The 17,521-nt window shown below is 41.3% G+C and overlaps 1 protein-coding gene across 1 annotated transcript; it reads right to left on the bottom strand.

Moving 5' to 3' along the window:
- Nucleotides 1–308: 308 nt before the first annotated feature.
- Nucleotides 309–8,982, bottom strand: LOC308095547 (macrophage mannose receptor 1-like; the record flags this gene model as incomplete). Its single annotated transcript, XM_080442602.1, has 9 exons — nt 8,941–8,982; nt 8,458–8,633; nt 5,018–5,240; nt 4,540–4,881; nt 3,231–3,284; nt 2,957–3,010; nt 2,683–2,736; nt 781–887; nt 309–461 (listed from the first exon to the last, which is right to left on the bottom strand). Exons 1-9 carry the CDS (start codon nt 8,978–8,980, stop codon nt 309–311), a joined length of 1,203 nt encoding a protein of 400 aa, XP_080298728.1. The 5' UTR covers nt 8,981–8,982.
- Between the last annotated feature and the right edge of the window lie 8,539 nt (nt 8,983–17,521).

Below are 17,521 nucleotides of genomic sequence, written 5' to 3'. Positions count from 1 at the left end.
ACAACACTGTTAAGTGGTCAGATGGGTGGGCCGTGTGCATTTTCAGAGCATGTTTATTGATGATCAGTCAATCGATTGTGTTCCGACTTGGATGAGTGGAATCGACATAGTATGCTTTAAGTTCCTATCTATCGATATCACAATAAAAAAAAAATCCCAAGGTTAATTAATGTTATATTAGCATAACAAATCTTAGTGTTGTGCCAATTATTTGGGGGCCCACTTGCAATACCCTCGAGGCCCACCAGTGGACCCCAGCCCACAGGTTGAGAATCACTCCACTAACCATTGGAACCCCCCCGCCCCCCTTAAAGCTCCATCTTTGTGAGAACAGGCTTCCTCTCTCTTTTCTTCTTTCTCTTCTTCTTGTCTTCTTTGTGGAAGACCTTCCCATCAGACTGCTCCACCCACTTCAGTTTGATGTCTGCTGTTCCCCCCTCGTCCTTCAGGCTCTGTTTGACCTGACAGATACAAACCACCATTATTCTCCTGATCTGAGCAGTGTCTGCTCATCTCTTGGTTCTGAAACGTTACAATTTCGAGGTCCCCCATAATCTCTCAGAGTGTACAAAATGGGTCCATTTTGTAGACTCTCAGAGTAACAGACCTGTAAGCCACTCAAGGAACCCGGAGGGTCCGATCCACACACACACACACACACACACACACACACACACACACACACACACACACACACACACACACACACACACACACACACACACACACACACAATTAATTAATTAATTATACAGTTTCAGATATAGGCATTACTTGTACCTGCTCCAAAATGGCCTCCTTCACTGCATGGTTGTTCAGATCCAGGGAGGAGTTTCCTCTGGTCACTTTTATTCTCACCACTTGTTTCTTCACGGAGACTTCTGGGACTTTGAAAACAAACATTAATAGGTGTCAGTTTTTTTCTCTCTAGCCAGCAAGCCCACTCACTTCACTCTTTATTATTAGTGTGGTTGCCCTAACAGGGCAACCAGACTATAGTAATCCTTACACTTTATTATTAGTGTGGTTGCCCTAACAGGGCAACCAGACTACTGTTATAGATAAACTGAAAAACACTTTATTTTGATTCGCATCTCCTCCCACAGTTTTTTCCCCCCCATTTTGTGCCATATGTCAAAATGACCGGCCTCACCGGGAATCGTGTGCTACCATTTTGCTAAGAGATTGGTTTCATAGTTTAATTGATATTGATTTATTAGTGCATTAAATTTCCCCATCCACTTTAATGGAAAAATGAAAAAACTCAAATTCAAGTATTTTTTTCTCAGAAACCGTAAGAGCTAGAGTTACCAGATTTGGTGGGGAGGTTCATGATTTAGTGCAAAATTAATAAAAGAAAAATTATGTAATTTGGCCACATGGTGGCGCTATAAAAGCCCACTTTACGTTTTGGCCTATAACTCTTGAACCGTAGGTCGTAAAATCAAAATTTATTTTCCCACATAGGCCACGCCCATTTGCGTCAGGATAGATTTTCCGCCATTTTGAATTTTCTTCAAAACACACTTTTTGCACCTTTTCCTAATACTTTCTCTCCGAATCTCACAAAAATCGGTACACGTGATCTATGGACTCATGCGATAAACCTATCCAAACGGCATTTTGATAGTCCTTACCGTTCGTCCGTAATTGGCTTCCAAAGTTAGTGGGAGGAGCCTGTTTTACCAAAAATGCCAAAAATCACGAACGAAACGTCCAATCGATCCCAAATTTGAATCACATGTCGAGGGTGGTTTACTCAACGAATCCCCAAAAGCATTTCCACTTTGACCCATAGGGGGTGCCACAAATGCGCAAAACGTAACCGTTCGATGCAAAAACATTATTAGTGTGGTTGGCAAGTGGGCAACCAGACTATAGTATCCATAGGGGGCGCCACAAATGCTCAAAATGTAACCGTTTGATGCAAAAACCTTATGTTGGGGGGATCAATCCTCTCAAAATGAAACGCAAGTGATCTCAGGAGTGACGTGACAATGTAATTGGCGCAGCCTCCGAAGGTATTCCTCCCGGCGTATTCCTCGAGACTCGAGACCCGGCGGCAGCGACCCGCGACCCGCGACCCGCGTCGGCGCAACCACACTTTGCAATTGCCCTGAATTGCGAAAATTCTAGTTAGTGTGGTTGCCCTAACATGGCAACCAGACTATAGTTCTAGGGATACTTTCTTCTTTATTCTTTATAGATAAACAATACTTTGCCGTGCTACTCCTCCCACAGTTTTTATTCCCCAATGTCGTGCCATATGTCAAAATGACCGTCTTGACCTGGAATCGTGCGCTTGTATTTCGCTAAGAGATTGGTTAAATAGTTTAATTGATATTATTAGTGCATTAAATTTCCCCATCCGCTTTAATGTAAAAGTGAAAAAACTCAAATTCAAGTATTTTTTTCTCAGAAACCGTAAGAGCTAGAGTTACCAGATTTGGAGGAGAGGTTCATAATTTAGTCCAAAATTATTGAAAAAATAATTACACTAATCGGCCACATGGTGGCGCTATAACAGCCCCCTTTACGTTTTGGCCTATAACTCTTGAACCAGGTCGTAAAATAAAAATTCGGCCTGGCGGAGACAAACACTTACTTTATGTTTTTCTAGATTCACAGTTTGTGCACCAGTGCTTTAGCAGCCACTGAAGCCTGCATCTTTGATGGACTCACCTGGTGTAGTAACAGGTGTAGTGGGAGCTGTTGTTTGTATCTCTGTGGTTGGTCCTGTATAGCAGAGATATGAGTTTCACAACATTAGTATACACTTGGACTAAAATTTATTTTCCCCTAGATTCCTTGGGTCATGACGCAACTCCCCATATAGGCCACGCCCATTTGCGTCAGGATAGATTTTCCGCCATTTAGAATTTTCTTCAAAACACAGTCACAGTTTGTGCACCAGTGCTTTAGCAGCCACTGAAGCCTGCATCTTTGATGGACTCACCTGGTGTAGTAACAGGTGTAGTGGGAGCTGTTGTTTGTATCTCTGTGGTTGGTCCTGTATAGCAGAGATATGAGTTTCACAACATTAGTATACACTTGGACTAAAATTGATTTTTCCCTAGATTCCTTGGGTCATGACGCAACTCCCCATATAGGCCACGCCCATTTGCGTCAGGATAGATTTTCCGTCATTTAAAATGTTCTTCAAAACACAGTCACAGTTTGTGCACCAGTGCTTTAGCAGCCACTGAAGCCTGCATCTTTGATGGACTCACCTGGTGTAGTAACAGGTGTAGTGGGAGCTGTTGTTTGTATCTCTGTGGTTGGTCCTGTATAGCAGAGATATGAGTTTCACAACATTAGTATACACTTGGACAAAAAATTATTTTTCCCTAGATTCCTTGGGTCATGACGCAACTCCCCATATAGGCCACGCCCATTTGCGTCAGGATAGATTTTCCGCCATTTTAAATTTTCTTCAAAACACAGTCACAGTTTGTGCACCAGTGCTTTAGCAGCCACTGAAGCCTGCATCTTTGATGGACTCACCTGGTGTAGTAACAGGTGTAGTGGGAGCTGATATTGATTTATTAGTGCATTAAATTTCCCCATCCGCTTTAATGAAAAAGTGAAAAAACTCAAATTCAAGTATTTTTTTCTCTGAAACCGTAAGAGCTAGAGTTACCAGATTTGGAGGGGAGGTTCATAATTTAGTCCGAAATTATTGAAAAAATAATTACACTAATCGGCCACATGGTGGTGCTATAACAGCCCCCTTTACGTTTTGGCCTATAACTCTTGAAATCCCCTAAAGAATTTCCACTTTGATCCATAGGGGGCGCCACAAATGCTCAAAATGTAACCTTTTGATGCAAAAACCATAAGGTTGGGGGGACCAATCCTCTCAAAATGAAACGCAAGTGATCTCAGGAGTTGCGTGACAATGTAATTGGCGCAGCCTCCGACGGTATTCCTCCCAGCGTATTCCTCGAGTCCCGGCGGCAGCGACCCGCGACTCGCGTCGGCGCAACCACACTCTGCAATTGCCCTGAATTGCGACGCGTCTAGTTATACTACTTGCTTCTTTTCAACACTTTGAATATTTTTGAAATATTTAACTTATACGTATTTATTTTTTTGCTTTTTTTCATATTCAAGTATATGGTATCTCCAGGCTAAGTGATAGCATAGAGTAAAATCCCGGTTGCCCTGACAATGAATTAACCATTTGCAGAGCACTTGTCCCTCCAGTCTATGGGATCAAGAAAGTTGAGTACCCTCTGAGTATGAGGGTTATTGTGAGGGGATTGCAAGTGGGCCCCTAAATAATTGGCACAAGACTAAGAACTTAATGATAATATAACAATAATATTAAAAAAGTGATACCAATAAATCAGCAAACCGAAAACCCTATGCCATTTTTGATTTTTTGGGGATTTCTGATTTATGGAAATGAAGAAATTATTATTTTTTAACCTAAGAGCTGATGGCAACCCACTGTGAACTCACTTCCAGGTTTTAGGAACAACTACTGTAAAAGCAGCACTTTGAATCTAACCAATGCAACCATGGGTCATCTCTTACCATTGCTGTGGCAGATAAATGCACTTTTGAAGTCACAATTCCAGTCTTGCCATTTGAACCCTGAGCCAAGCAAGGCGACACAGTTCTCCTTATTGCCATTTGGTTCCCCTGATACTGTATCCCAGTCCCTGAATGTGTTGCTGCTCCCATCAGACCACTTCCAGGAGTCTCGGTACAGGCCTATCCAGCACCTAGATAAAGAAGATAAAGCAGAGATCATCTGCTTTATCTTCTCATTCTCGGTCTGGTTCCTCACACTGGCCAGGTCTGTGTATCTCTCCCTGCAGTGTGTCTGAGCCTCGTCCCATGTCAGACTTTTGTTAATGAAGATATATTTCGGCTCTGAAATGTGGAATGAAACATGTGTGCACCTGTGTTAGCAAACTGATCTTAATGGTGATGTTTAGTGAGAGTAGGAAATAGTGACAGTGAGGAATTAACAACTCAGTTGTGATATTCAGTGACAAACACATCTCACCTGCGTCGTCGACGCAGATTGCACAGTTACGTTCTGTACAGACGAGATCTTTCCAATATCCAGCAGAATTCATGAATGCACAATTCTCTCCACCCCTGAGGTTGTCTGGTTCATCAGGAGCCCAGTTCCTGAACTTCTGTTTCTGTTCATCTGCCAGTGACCATCTCCAGCTGTTGATGTCATCATACAAGCCTATCCAGAAGGCAGGTACAGACTGCAGGACCTTTAAGTGGTCGGGGGGTCATCTGATCGTTAAGCATTACACACTGCAGGAGTTTATTTCTTGAAATCGGCTGTCATATATCGTTGTGGTTTTCACACTATAGATTGATCCCCGACCAGGGATTACACACTGTAGGATAGTTCACTAGGATGCTATCTCCAGAGTCAGACCCAATACATACATTTGTGTTTATTCCAATTCATTTTAATCGACGTATCCTGTGATATGCCCCTCGATCTCCCTCTCTCTCTCCCTCTCCCTCTCTCTCGCTCACTCTCTCTCACTCTCTCGCACGTCAAGTGCGCAGAAGCAGTCAGTGACAGAGTTGCCATGTCCGCTTATTATAAGCGAATTTCGGATAGTTTTTCTGTAAAGTTGCTTGAAAGTGTAGTTGCTTTTTTGGCCTTGTTTCCTATTGTTGTTTGAACCAGTTGTTCTCAAAAATGTTCATGGCAAGGACCCCCAAATTAATATTTGTCCGCAGAGGCGCAGACCTCCCCCTTCTGAAAATATGTTGTGCCATAAACCCCCATACAAGATCTGCGTGGATTTGGAAAATATTAAAATCCCCCCCCCCCCCAAGATTTCTTCTTTAAAAATAGCCTATCTACAAAGTGAGCTTGTAGATCGTCTATTTTCAAGTATCCAATGTATTTGTATATAGGCTTCATGCATAGTCGCTTGTTGGGCTTGTTTTCACAAACCTGATTGCTTATTTCTCTCGCAAAATCTGGCAACATTCACAGACAAACACACACACACACACACACACATACATACATACAGATCGCTCGCTCTCTGTGTGTCTCTCTCTCTCTCTATCTCTGTGCAATAGTCTCAAATAAACAGCCCCCTTTGAGCACGCTCGCTCACTCTCATTCTGTTTTATAATAATGTTTAACTTAATACAGGACTGGACAGTAACTATGCGGGAGATCTGTTTGTTGTGGACCTTCCATAGCCACGGTGGCTGTAATGTGCTCTCATTGGCTGTGGCGCTGATCTCCTCGCAGACCCCTTTCATACTGTATGATACTGTGAGATGTCTAGTCGGCGACATAGCTGAATATCTAACATGGTAGTTATCTGAAAACGGTCGGAAAGCCGTCGCAGAGCGGATAATCGCGGCCATATCGTCTCGCGGAGCCTTTCACACACAGCGAGCATTAGCTCGCCGATCAAAGGCCGATCTGTGTCAGATCGGGAGGTTTTGTCGGCGAACGCCAAAAAATGTCGGCGACAGCAATATCGGACCAAATCTCCTGCAGTGTGTACCTGCCCTTAAAAGAAATGACACTAAAGATCATTAAAGGATCTTATAAAGGTAGTCTGTATGGTATAATAATTTGAGAGTTGAATAAGTTGAGAGTTGTCTTTTCCTTCACTGTGTCACATCAACACTGAAATGTGTGCATGACTATGGAAGAAAGAAGCATTGCAAAAGTTACTTTCCCTGCTAAATAATTAATTTTATAATACAGTAACTCAGTTAGTAACAGTACCTAGTAACTATAACGAATTACTAAGTAAGTAGCATGCCCAATAAACTGCTTTTTACTATTATTGGGGGCGCCTTCAAAACTTTTATTTTTTCACATGTCTGATAATTTCCCAGGCTGTACAAATACTATCTCTCGCTAAATATGCTTGCACCTACGCTGTACCTAACAATAATAACATTATTCAATTCAATTCAATTCAAAGGGCTTTATTGGCATGAGAAGACATACGTTTACATTGCCAAAGCAGAAAGCACAACATTAATAATAAACCGCTACCATAGTAAAGAAGGTAATTATGACAGGTCTGTTGTCATAAAAACGAGTGGTGTCCACTGATTGAATGCAGTCTTTAGGTGACACAAAACTAATAATGATGATGAGAGGTTGTTTCTTCATGCAAAATAGATTTGGGGTTTAGAATTCAATTAAGCTGCTTTATTTCGGGAGGTTTAGTGAAGGCCGGTCATTTCAGACCTGTAGGACAAGGGGAATAAACACAGTGGTCCAAGTATTGTATAACCTTGTGTCTATGTCCTGCACAACCCCATGCTGTGTAGTGGTCACCTTTATAGCTATGATTACTCAAATGATTTAAGCATGCACATGTTCATGTGTTTGTTGTTGAAAAGTGATCCATGTTTTTAACAGTAGCTTACTGTCTGTCTCAAATGACGACCCTGTTCTCCTCACCACACAGACAGTCTGTGTGGTATGGAGAACAGGGTCGTCATTTGAGGTCCCTTTTATGCATATTTTCCCCAACTCCAAATTTTCTTTTTGCAAATGAAGCTGAGTGCATCTCAATCCACGCCCCTCCATCTACATAGGTTTTGGTTTGACAGATTTTTTCTTGTCTGCAACCATGCATTCATCAACCACTTTCAAACTGATTGTCATTCTTGATTTTTTTTTTTTATTGATTTACAAATAGCAAAATAGCAGATCTACAAGCTCACAACGCGCCAAGATGCGAAATGTTGTGAGCTTTTAGATCGTCTATTTTTGCTATTTTGGAAATAAGGTTTAAGTGGTAACTGTTTTGCCACCCTCTAGTTTTTAAATATTTTTCATATCATGCCTCTGGTGCAGTAATCACAAAGTTTACATTGTCTTTGGTATGGGGTGCAGTGACAACTCCACATGCAAAGGGTATTGCTTGGTGCAGGACTATACCAGCAAAATACATGGACATACAGGACTGTCGTTAGTGCAATGAGACAGACACATTCAGACAGTATAGACCAGTGGTTCTCAATATCGGGTCTGGACCTCAGGGGAACTTGAGGGGGTTCCAGGGGGTCATCATCAGCAAAATATCAGTTGAACCACTTTAACCCTATATACATCGGTTATTTGAAAATACCCTATTTAAAAGCTCACAACGTGTCATGATGCAACGCGTTGTGAGCTTGTAGATCTGATATTTTCTAACAATCTTGAAAGAAATTTTGAAACATTTTAACATTTTACACAAATCTTGTAATGGGTCCCCGGCAAAAAATATATAATTTGTCAGATGGGGTTCCGCGGTCACATACATGTTAATTAGGATGTCCTTGACATGAAACCGTTTGAGAACCACCGGTACAGAATAAACTGGAGAAAAAGACATAAAAGAACTTCAGGACATTATGACTCAGTTGAAATTCCTCCAAAATAATCAGGGAAAAATTACCATGATTCAGAAAAGGTAAGAGACAAGTGGAAATATTTACCTGGCCCAGGCTGTGTAAGTCCACCGTATCATTTAGTGTCTTGACGTCCTCCAAGCTGCCTATAGTAGCCAGGTCTGCGTCCCTGTCCCTGCAGTACTGCTGAGCATCAGTCCAGTTCATTCGGTCATATACAATGTGGTACTTACGAGTGTGACATAAGGAGAGGGTACACAGCCCTATAGAACAGAATACAATAGAATATTTACGTTATTGTCTACAAGTCTAGAAATGTGCATTGACTTCATTGAGGTAAAGTTTAGTTGAGCATGGTTTCTTTTTACATTTTCTGAAATTCTTTTGAAAAATGTTATTTTTAGAAATGTGGAAAAAAATGTTTTGTTTTGGATCGAATTCTTTTTAGAATATTTTAAAAATACTTTTAAAATATTTCAGGAAACGTTAACAAAAAAGGGGTATTTACCATAAAATCATTCTGTGATCCATAAATGTGTCCATATATAGAAGACTATTAACAGCACTTACCTGTTATAGTCACGAAGGCCAGCAAAGCTGTTGGCCTCATGGTTCTCAGATTCTGGCTCTATGTGAATGCAGACACAGTGCACAGAATTATAATAGCTGTTGTTAAGTCAGGACCATTTGATTTTGCATTATTAGCTGTCTGATCCCACGAAATAATTTGACTAGGATGTTTCTAAGCCTACAGTGTGCCATTTATTCTGGTAACAATTTGCCTACTGCACCTTCCATACAAAACATGCAGCTTCAAAGTGCTTTACATTAAAGAGATACAAAAGGAAATGTGGATTAAAACGAAGCAAACAAGAAAAACAGAGTGGTTTGCATCGATGATCTCAATGATGATAAAGATAGCTACAGTCTAGAGTAGACAGTGCCGCAAACTTTATCAGGCTAAAATGTTGTTTTGCAGGTTCAGTATGTGTTCAGGTCCTGTCAAGTGTGCACTATATTAAAAGCATTTTTCACTCCCATGTATAGGGCCTACAGTTTACTTGTGGTGCACATACAAGAAAGGTAGAAGAGGCTTATCCCTTTAAAGGTCACCCCAAGAAAAACGCATTGGAAAAAGTATTTCTTTGCATTTTTTATTCATTTGGGGCAATAGTAACAACTATCAATTATAATTTCTTTAACAGACCCAACAGCTTTCCAAATATAGGCCTCTACCAAACGGTTGAGATGTCACTTTATGGTAATGGTAAAAGTTTCATGCATTTACATTGATTTATATGCATTCACTGAGAAATATAGATATTTCTATGCATACATATCTCTGTCTATGAACATGACTATGTATACAAGTTGGAAATGTAAATAATCAACAACAAAAAAATACATTATCATAGCGAATGTATCAAAATACATTCAAAAGTGCAAGCCTATGTAGAAATAAACCAGTGTGGTGTGGGTGGTGGCTAATTTAGGCAATCACACCTGGCCTGAGTCAAAACTAATAGGCTCTATGCACAGCAGACATATTGGAAAGAAATTGGGCCTCTTCCTTACTTGCTTCACAGGCATTACCAATGATGCTAATGAAGGCTCTGGTCCATTTAGTGTAGCACAGTGGTTCTAAAACCTTTTAATTTCAAGGACCCCCAAAACTTTGAGAGAGTACAAATGGAACCAAATGTACCCTTATTTGTACACTGTCAGTGTTACACACCTGTAACGGGCCATTTGGAACCCTCTCAATAAACCATGAGGGTCCCAGGACCACACTCTGAGACCCACTGGTGTACCAGAGTGTTTCCAGTGAGCCAACATGCACAATATCAGCACCCTGACTGTGTTTGACTAGAATGGGACAGAGCCTTCATTAGTATCTTTGGAAGGGACCCAAAGTTTTTCCAATATGGCTGCTGGGTGCCTGATTTGAGTGTGGTGCAACAGCACAAATGTTTTGGTTTCAAACACAGGAAAACCATGCATTTCTAGCACCTTCATCTGGACACACCCTTTGGACAGAGTATGAGTTGTCCCTGCTTGTCACAGCAAAGTGGTCAATGTCCACAGTTGTCATAGTGCACATCTGGTTGTGGTTGTGATGGTCTTGTTTAGTGTTTCTTCTGAAAAGGCACCTGTGGTGGAGAGGAAGATGATGGCTAACCAACTATGAATGCTGGCTTGTTGACTTGCTTCAAACTGTGGACATGTTTACCATAAAGTGACAAACAACCCGTTTGGTAGAGCATGTTTTCAGAAAATTATTAGACCATTATTAGATTATTTTTTATTGTATCAAGCTACATAATCAGGTTTAGTAACACCTCTGAGATGATAATATGACAAAAAAAAAAAATCTTACCTCTGAAATGAAAGTTATTTATTGAGTTCTGCTTTGCGGAACGGCCGTGATTCGGCTTACTTTTTATAGTATTATACCCGTCGAGCTGTTCGCAGCTGCTTGGGTTACTGTATAACTCTCCATCCAGGTTGGTGGTGTAATTTCTTTTCATTTTTTGACTCCCTGTGTGTTCACATTCAGTTAGTCTTATTCATTCTGTTGGGGAGGCCTCGTGAGCGTACCTCTTCCAAGCGTCCTGCTCACTCCCCGGAGGTTGGGGAGCCGCAGGAGGCCGCTCAGATGCAGATTTTGGCGGCTATTCAGTCTCTTTCGGAGCGGATGGGGAAGTTTGAAGCTGAGCGCTCCTCAACTGCAATGTCGCATGAGACTGTGTCCCTGCAGGCGTCTCCCTTCAGGGGGGAGCCTTTCCCAGGGGAGGATCCCGATGTGCTCTCGATCTATGCACCTGGTTCCCTAACTGGCAGCGGTCCGAATTCGGACCAGGCTTCGGTCTCAGGCAGCACCAGGTCCGCTCCGGACGTGTCTGCTGGTGATGTGCTGGTGTCGCACGTGTTGACAGCAGCAAAAATAATGGGTATACGTACTCCAGCCCCAAGCCCCGCCCCTTTGGGGAGTATCTGGGATGGGGTGTCCCGGGCTCGTTCATCCCCTGCTGTTCCAGAAGCAGAGGGGTACTCGGATATGCTGAGGACAGGATGGACAGCTTCTACCAGTTCCTCACTTTTCAATGCTGGTTGCAGGGGCCTGGCAAAGATGACTTATTCTCCTGAGTCCGGCTTAGGAGATATGCCACCAGTCGAGATTAACCGCTCTGGGCCCTGACCGGGTCACTGCTAACCCGCGTTGCCCCAGAAAGGAGTGCGAGAGGACTGATCGTCTGGTGTGTCGCACCTATAATTCGGCTACTCGTGCAGCACGCTCGGGGAACGCGTTGGCTATCCTCTTGGCTGCTATACGCAAGACAACCGGTGCGGCAGACCACGACACCAGAAACTTGATAGATTCGGTCCATTCTCAGCTCACACGGGACATCGGTGCTGCTATGGCATCAGCCATGATGTCTCGTTGCCAGGTCTGGCTGGCTCAGACGCCCCTCCCTGAGAACATCAGGAAGGAGCTGCTCAATCACTGTGTCAGAGTAGCACTAGGGAGGAAGCCATCTTTTTGGCTGCGCTTGCAGAATAGAAATTGAAAGAAGAAATGTTTGTAGACAGTTGTGAGTGGATGTTATAACTATGTTTTCTTCATTGAATTGTGCTTTATGTCATGAGAAAAATGCTGGCCTATCTATTGCACCTTAAATCAGGTGAAGTAAATTGTGTTTTGACTCAGTTGACTCAGCTGAAATTCCTCAAAATGAATCAGGAATGGATGACTATGATGACTATAAAATAGAAAAGACAAGTGGAAATATTTACATAGCTGTCCTCAGGATTGCCCAGGCTGTGTAAGTCCACCGTATCGTTCAGTGTCTTGATGTCCTCCAAGCTGCCTATAGTAGCCAGGTCTGTGAACTTGTCCCTGCAGTACTGAGCATCAGTCCATATGTCACAAGGAAAACAGAGTATGGTTTGGTTGAGCATGGTTTGGTTCATATACCATACCATAATTGTTTTGCAATTTGAAACAGATTACCTGATTGACACAGGTACCACATTGACAGTCATATAGCAGACTATTAACAGCACTTGTTATAGTCAGGATTCCCAACAGAGCTATTGAGGCCTCATCATAGTTCTCAGATTCTGTCTCTACGTGAATGCAGACACAGTCCACATAAATATAATATAGCTGTTGTTAAGTTAGGACCATTTGATTATGCATTAGCTGTCTGATTCCACATAATAATTTGACTATAAGAGGTTTCTAAGCGTAGCCTACAGTGTTTTATTTATTCTGGTAACAATTTGCCTACTGCACCTTCCATACAAAACATGTAACTTCACGAAGCAAACAAGACAAATCAAGTTTGCATCGATGATATCAACGATGATAGAGATATCTACTTTATGCCCAGGCTAAAATGCTGCTTTGTAGGTTCAGTATGTGTTCAGGTCCTGTCAAGTGTGCACTATTCAAAGCATTTTGCACTCCCGTGTATACAGCTTACTTGTGGTGCACATACAAGAAGGGTACTGTAGCAGAGGCTTACAGTGGCCTGCAATGATCCCTTGAGGCTTCTACTTAAGGTTCCTAGATGGCATAGTGCCAGTCACCTGTTTGTAACTATGGATTCATATCTCGCCTGGAAGAGTCCCGGAACAGTATTATTGAGGATATAGTCAATCCTGGGAAGAGCTGTCTATGGGTTTTCAGCCCTTAAAAATATTTCAACAGAGCCTGCCTCTCTAATTTAGGAATTAGGAGCATGATTGACCAACTGATATTGGTTTGACAGGAATAAATCAATGACAGCCATATCTAACCGGAAAACAAAAGACCTCCCACTTCCCTTTCATTTGGAAAACAAAGTCAACTGAGGGCATACATACTGTACTTATAATAAAATGTCAAAATAAAACCCAATAAAACCCAATTTTCTTATGATAGGTTGTCCCTTATTAAATTTGTATCCACTCACTGTGGTAACAAACTTTATATATGTCTGGACAATTTTGTTGTCTGTCTGTCCCCTCACTTTCTCTCTGCTGTCTGGCTATGTAAACTGCATGTTGGTAACTGCATGTCATCAGCAAGATGCTGACTGACCTCACTGACAATGCACAACAGAGTTTTTGTCTTCATTCTTCTGTCTCTTTATAGATAGAAGTGCTCTTGAAATATTGGCAGGGGCACTTGTTCAATGCCATTTTGATTATGTCTGCACGTACTGGTACACTAGCTTCCACAAATCCTCAAAAAGAAGCCTCAGACCTTGCAAAGAAAGTTAGATTGATCCTTATACTCCACCTCAGAACACATCCTCTCCTTGCTCATATTATTAGTCTCAAGTGGCTCAGAGTGGATGAGAGAGTAGATCACATATTAAAATATGCATGGTCCACAGGATTGTAAACAAGGTGGTACCCACATATCTGGCCAGTTGCTTTTCTAAGGTTAGCGATGTACACAGATGTCCACCTACCAGAGGGAAGCTTTATGGGAAAAGGACTAATTTGTATACGCAGCTGCAGTTATATGGAATGGGTTAGCTCAGCTGCAAGCTAGTCCGTTAGCTCTGTTGTTAACTTCAAGTCCTCCATGAAGAGCTGGCTGAATAGCACCTGGACCTAATTAACCATCAATTAGTTGAGTTGTAACAGGTTCCTTATACTGTACCCATGCTGTAATTTGCTGTCTATCATGTTGTAATTGAATGCCTTTATTACTGATTATATTTTTCTGTAGGACTCTGCTAGATAGTATTTATAATAGCTGTAGTTAAGACAGGACCATTTGACCTGCATGTAATTTGACTACATGAACAGAGGTTTCTAAGCTGACAGTCATGTATTCATTCTGACTCTGGTAACAATTTGACTACTAGTTTGTGCAGCACCTTTCATACAAAACATGCTCAAAGTGCTTTACATTAAAGAGATAAGAAAACCAGGAAACCAGGAAGAAATAAAACAACGGCTAAACGGCCTCTCTAGGTAACGTATATTTATTATTCAGGTAATGTGTTCCATAATTTGGGTAAATGGGGCTTATGAAGCGATATAAAACAAGACTAGATGCTAAACTAAAACCATTATTATTATTATAAACTGCACTGACTCCCTGTGTCTTCCAGAGTTTATTTTAAAAATCAAAGATGGCCTAAGACAGCATTTCTTAACGTCAGTTCCAGGGACGCCTTATCTACGCCTGTCCGACGCCTTATCTATATAAAACTGGGGGTCCTTTGACATTAAAAAGCTTGAGAATCACAGCCCTAAGGCAAAATCCTATATTTTCCTAACAGGTAAATCCATGAATGAGTTGGGCAAATGTTGTGAAATTAAAGGTAAGACATGCTTCACTGGACAACATCACATTCCCTTTATTGGGCAATAGCTTTTGCAACACATACTTTCATTTGAGTCCCCAAAAAACAGGGGAATAATAAATACACTCACAGTGCACACAGCACAAATACAAATTCACATCATAACCAACAGCATTACATTTGACAGCCACACAGCATTCCCATAAATCAACAAGTCTCAATTAGACTTTGGTTTATTAAAATGTAGAAATTAAGGGACTTATAAATATATGGTACTATGTAGCACTGACCATTTAATGCCCAGCAATAATTACGACTCTTTTCCATTTAAGCTTTTCTCCCCCTTTTAAGCACCCCTCGGCGGGCGTTAAGTGAAGTGGCAGGCAGCGGCCAAAGCACCGCGTGGACCTGGTGGTACAAACGGCGACGAGCGCCCATGGGACTATTATGGACTTAGCACGTTGGGACCCGGCTCACCGGCCGGTCCCGCGGACCCACTCTTAACTAACTGCAGCTGGGAAAGTGTAGAAATGCAAACAAACAAAAAACTGAGGAATTCATCTACTTCAATTGTGGATTTAATTAAGGGCATTTTCATTTCTACTGATGCCATTTCTGTTATGGAAATATGAATAGGATTACCTATCAAAGATGTCCTATGTTTGGTGAAGTTTACATTGAGCACACATAATCCTACATCCAAGAATGACGTGGACAAAATATTATGACCTTTAAAAGTAAGACATCCTTTACTGGACAACATCACATTCCCTTTATTGGGCAATATTACATTCACTAGCTTTTGCAACATACTGTATATATTGACTCGGGTGGATACCCAACACATTTGTTTTATGCCTGTGTGTGGCAGTATAGTCTGCTATAAGGGCAGATTTTCAGAAAACAAGAAACAATGTACAGCAGTGATTCTCAACCTTTTGGAGGACCCCCAGTTTGATATGCATTAGATTAGGGACCCCCCATTTGATAACAATATCTTATCTCTGGGACCCCCCATCTACACTGTAAAATCCTCAGTGTTTAATTTAACTCACAAATGGAACTGTACAAATGGAATATGGCAGACTTGTAATTGTCCATTTAGACCCATATAGTGGTCCCCGGACCCGACGTTGAGAAACAGTGATGTACACACACAGTACTGTATGACTGTCTCCCTGAATAAACAAGGACTGAATGTACTATCCACGAGTCTTAAAAGAAACATCTCAACGTTAACATGTACAAAGCCTACTTTTTATTTTTATTACGTATTGTCTGTACGTGTGCCAGTGGATTTGCTCTCTGACACATGATAAAAGTCAGTGTAAATAACTGTGGCACCGAATCAAAGTGAAGGCAATGCTTTTACTTCAAGCTTCAAGATGTGAAGGCCGTACAGTAGAGCTAATGAGGCCTTTTTTCATGGCAGCCCTATTGACATGATTAGTCATAGTTGTGGATTATGAGACAATAGCAACTCCCCCCACACACACACACACACATGCACTGACTGGTACACTGACTTGCAGCCAACAACATAATAACTACATTTACCTGTACGTCAGAAATCAGACTCAGAATCAGAATCAACTTTGTTGTCTCGTCATTCATACTTTTCAGGAAAAGTAGTTAGGAAGAGAAAACATAGGTAATTCAAAGTGAATGTTTAGGCTTAAGTTTTCAATTTAGGACTGTGTTATTGATGGGTTTAAGTAGTTAATTATTATCATTAGTAACACCATTACACAGCTATTTATGTCAATATGGCTGACATGGAAAAGGTCTGTTGTCAAATGTAGTGCTGTTGGTACACTGTGAGTGTTTTAATTATTCCCCTGTTCTCTGGGGTCTGCAATGAAAATATCATCGCTGTCGGGGCGAAACCTTGTATCCCATATTTCAAATTTTTTTTCCGTAAATGAATGTCCTACTTTGTCATACAAGATTGTGCAAAAGTAGCTAAATTAGCAGCAATGTGGCATTGGATCCATATGGGATCACAGGTAATTTTTTCAATTTCCTGAAAAGTTACGGTTTTGGACATACAAGGTTACCACCTGACAGTGACAATATATTAGGGATGGGTATTGGCAACAATCTCACGATACGATACGTATCACGATACTTGGGTCACGATACGATTATATTGCGATACGCATCACGATACTTGGGTCGTATCACGATATTGGGATATATTGGGATATATTGCGATATATTGCGATATATTGTGATATATTGCGATATATTGCGATATATTGCGATATATTGCGATATATACATATATCACAACTACATATTGTTTATATATACACTACATATTGAGTAGCTGCAGATCTGTGATAGGTTCTTTGAATGTTTTTCATAAAGCCTGTATCTGAAAAAGCAAAAAAAATAAAAAAAACTTTTTTTTTTATTTCTTTATCGCGATACAGTATACAGTATCGCGATACAGTATCGCGAAATAAAATATCGCGATATATCGCCATATCGATAAAATCGCCCATCTCTATATTGCACCCAGAAGTACATATAGTACTAGAAAAAGTGCTCCTCGGAGCACAAGTCTCCGCCAGGTCAGGTAGGTTATTATGGCCTCCTGGTGGCGCTATAATAGGCCAATGTGAAAAGGGTGCCATTTATTCCTAGGCTGTGCACGGCAATCGGACACTGCATGCATGATTTGAGACATTTTGTTCTAAAAATGTGTTTTGCTAATTTTGACCTGCTGGTGGCGCTATAACATGCCAATGTTAAAAGGTTCCTCAACGTAGTGCAAATGTGCATTCAAAGTTTCACCACAATCGGACGCTGCATTCATGATTTGCGGCATTTTGTTCAAA

This window comes from Gymnoscopelus braueri (genome assembly GCF_963280865.1).
Source record: "Gymnoscopelus braueri genome assembly, chromosome: 11".
Taxonomy (NCBI): Eukaryota; Metazoa; Chordata; class Actinopteri; order Myctophiformes; family Myctophidae; genus Gymnoscopelus; species Gymnoscopelus braueri.
Note: the sequence above shows the minus strand (reverse complement) of the source record. Positions and strands in the feature narration are given on the sequence as shown.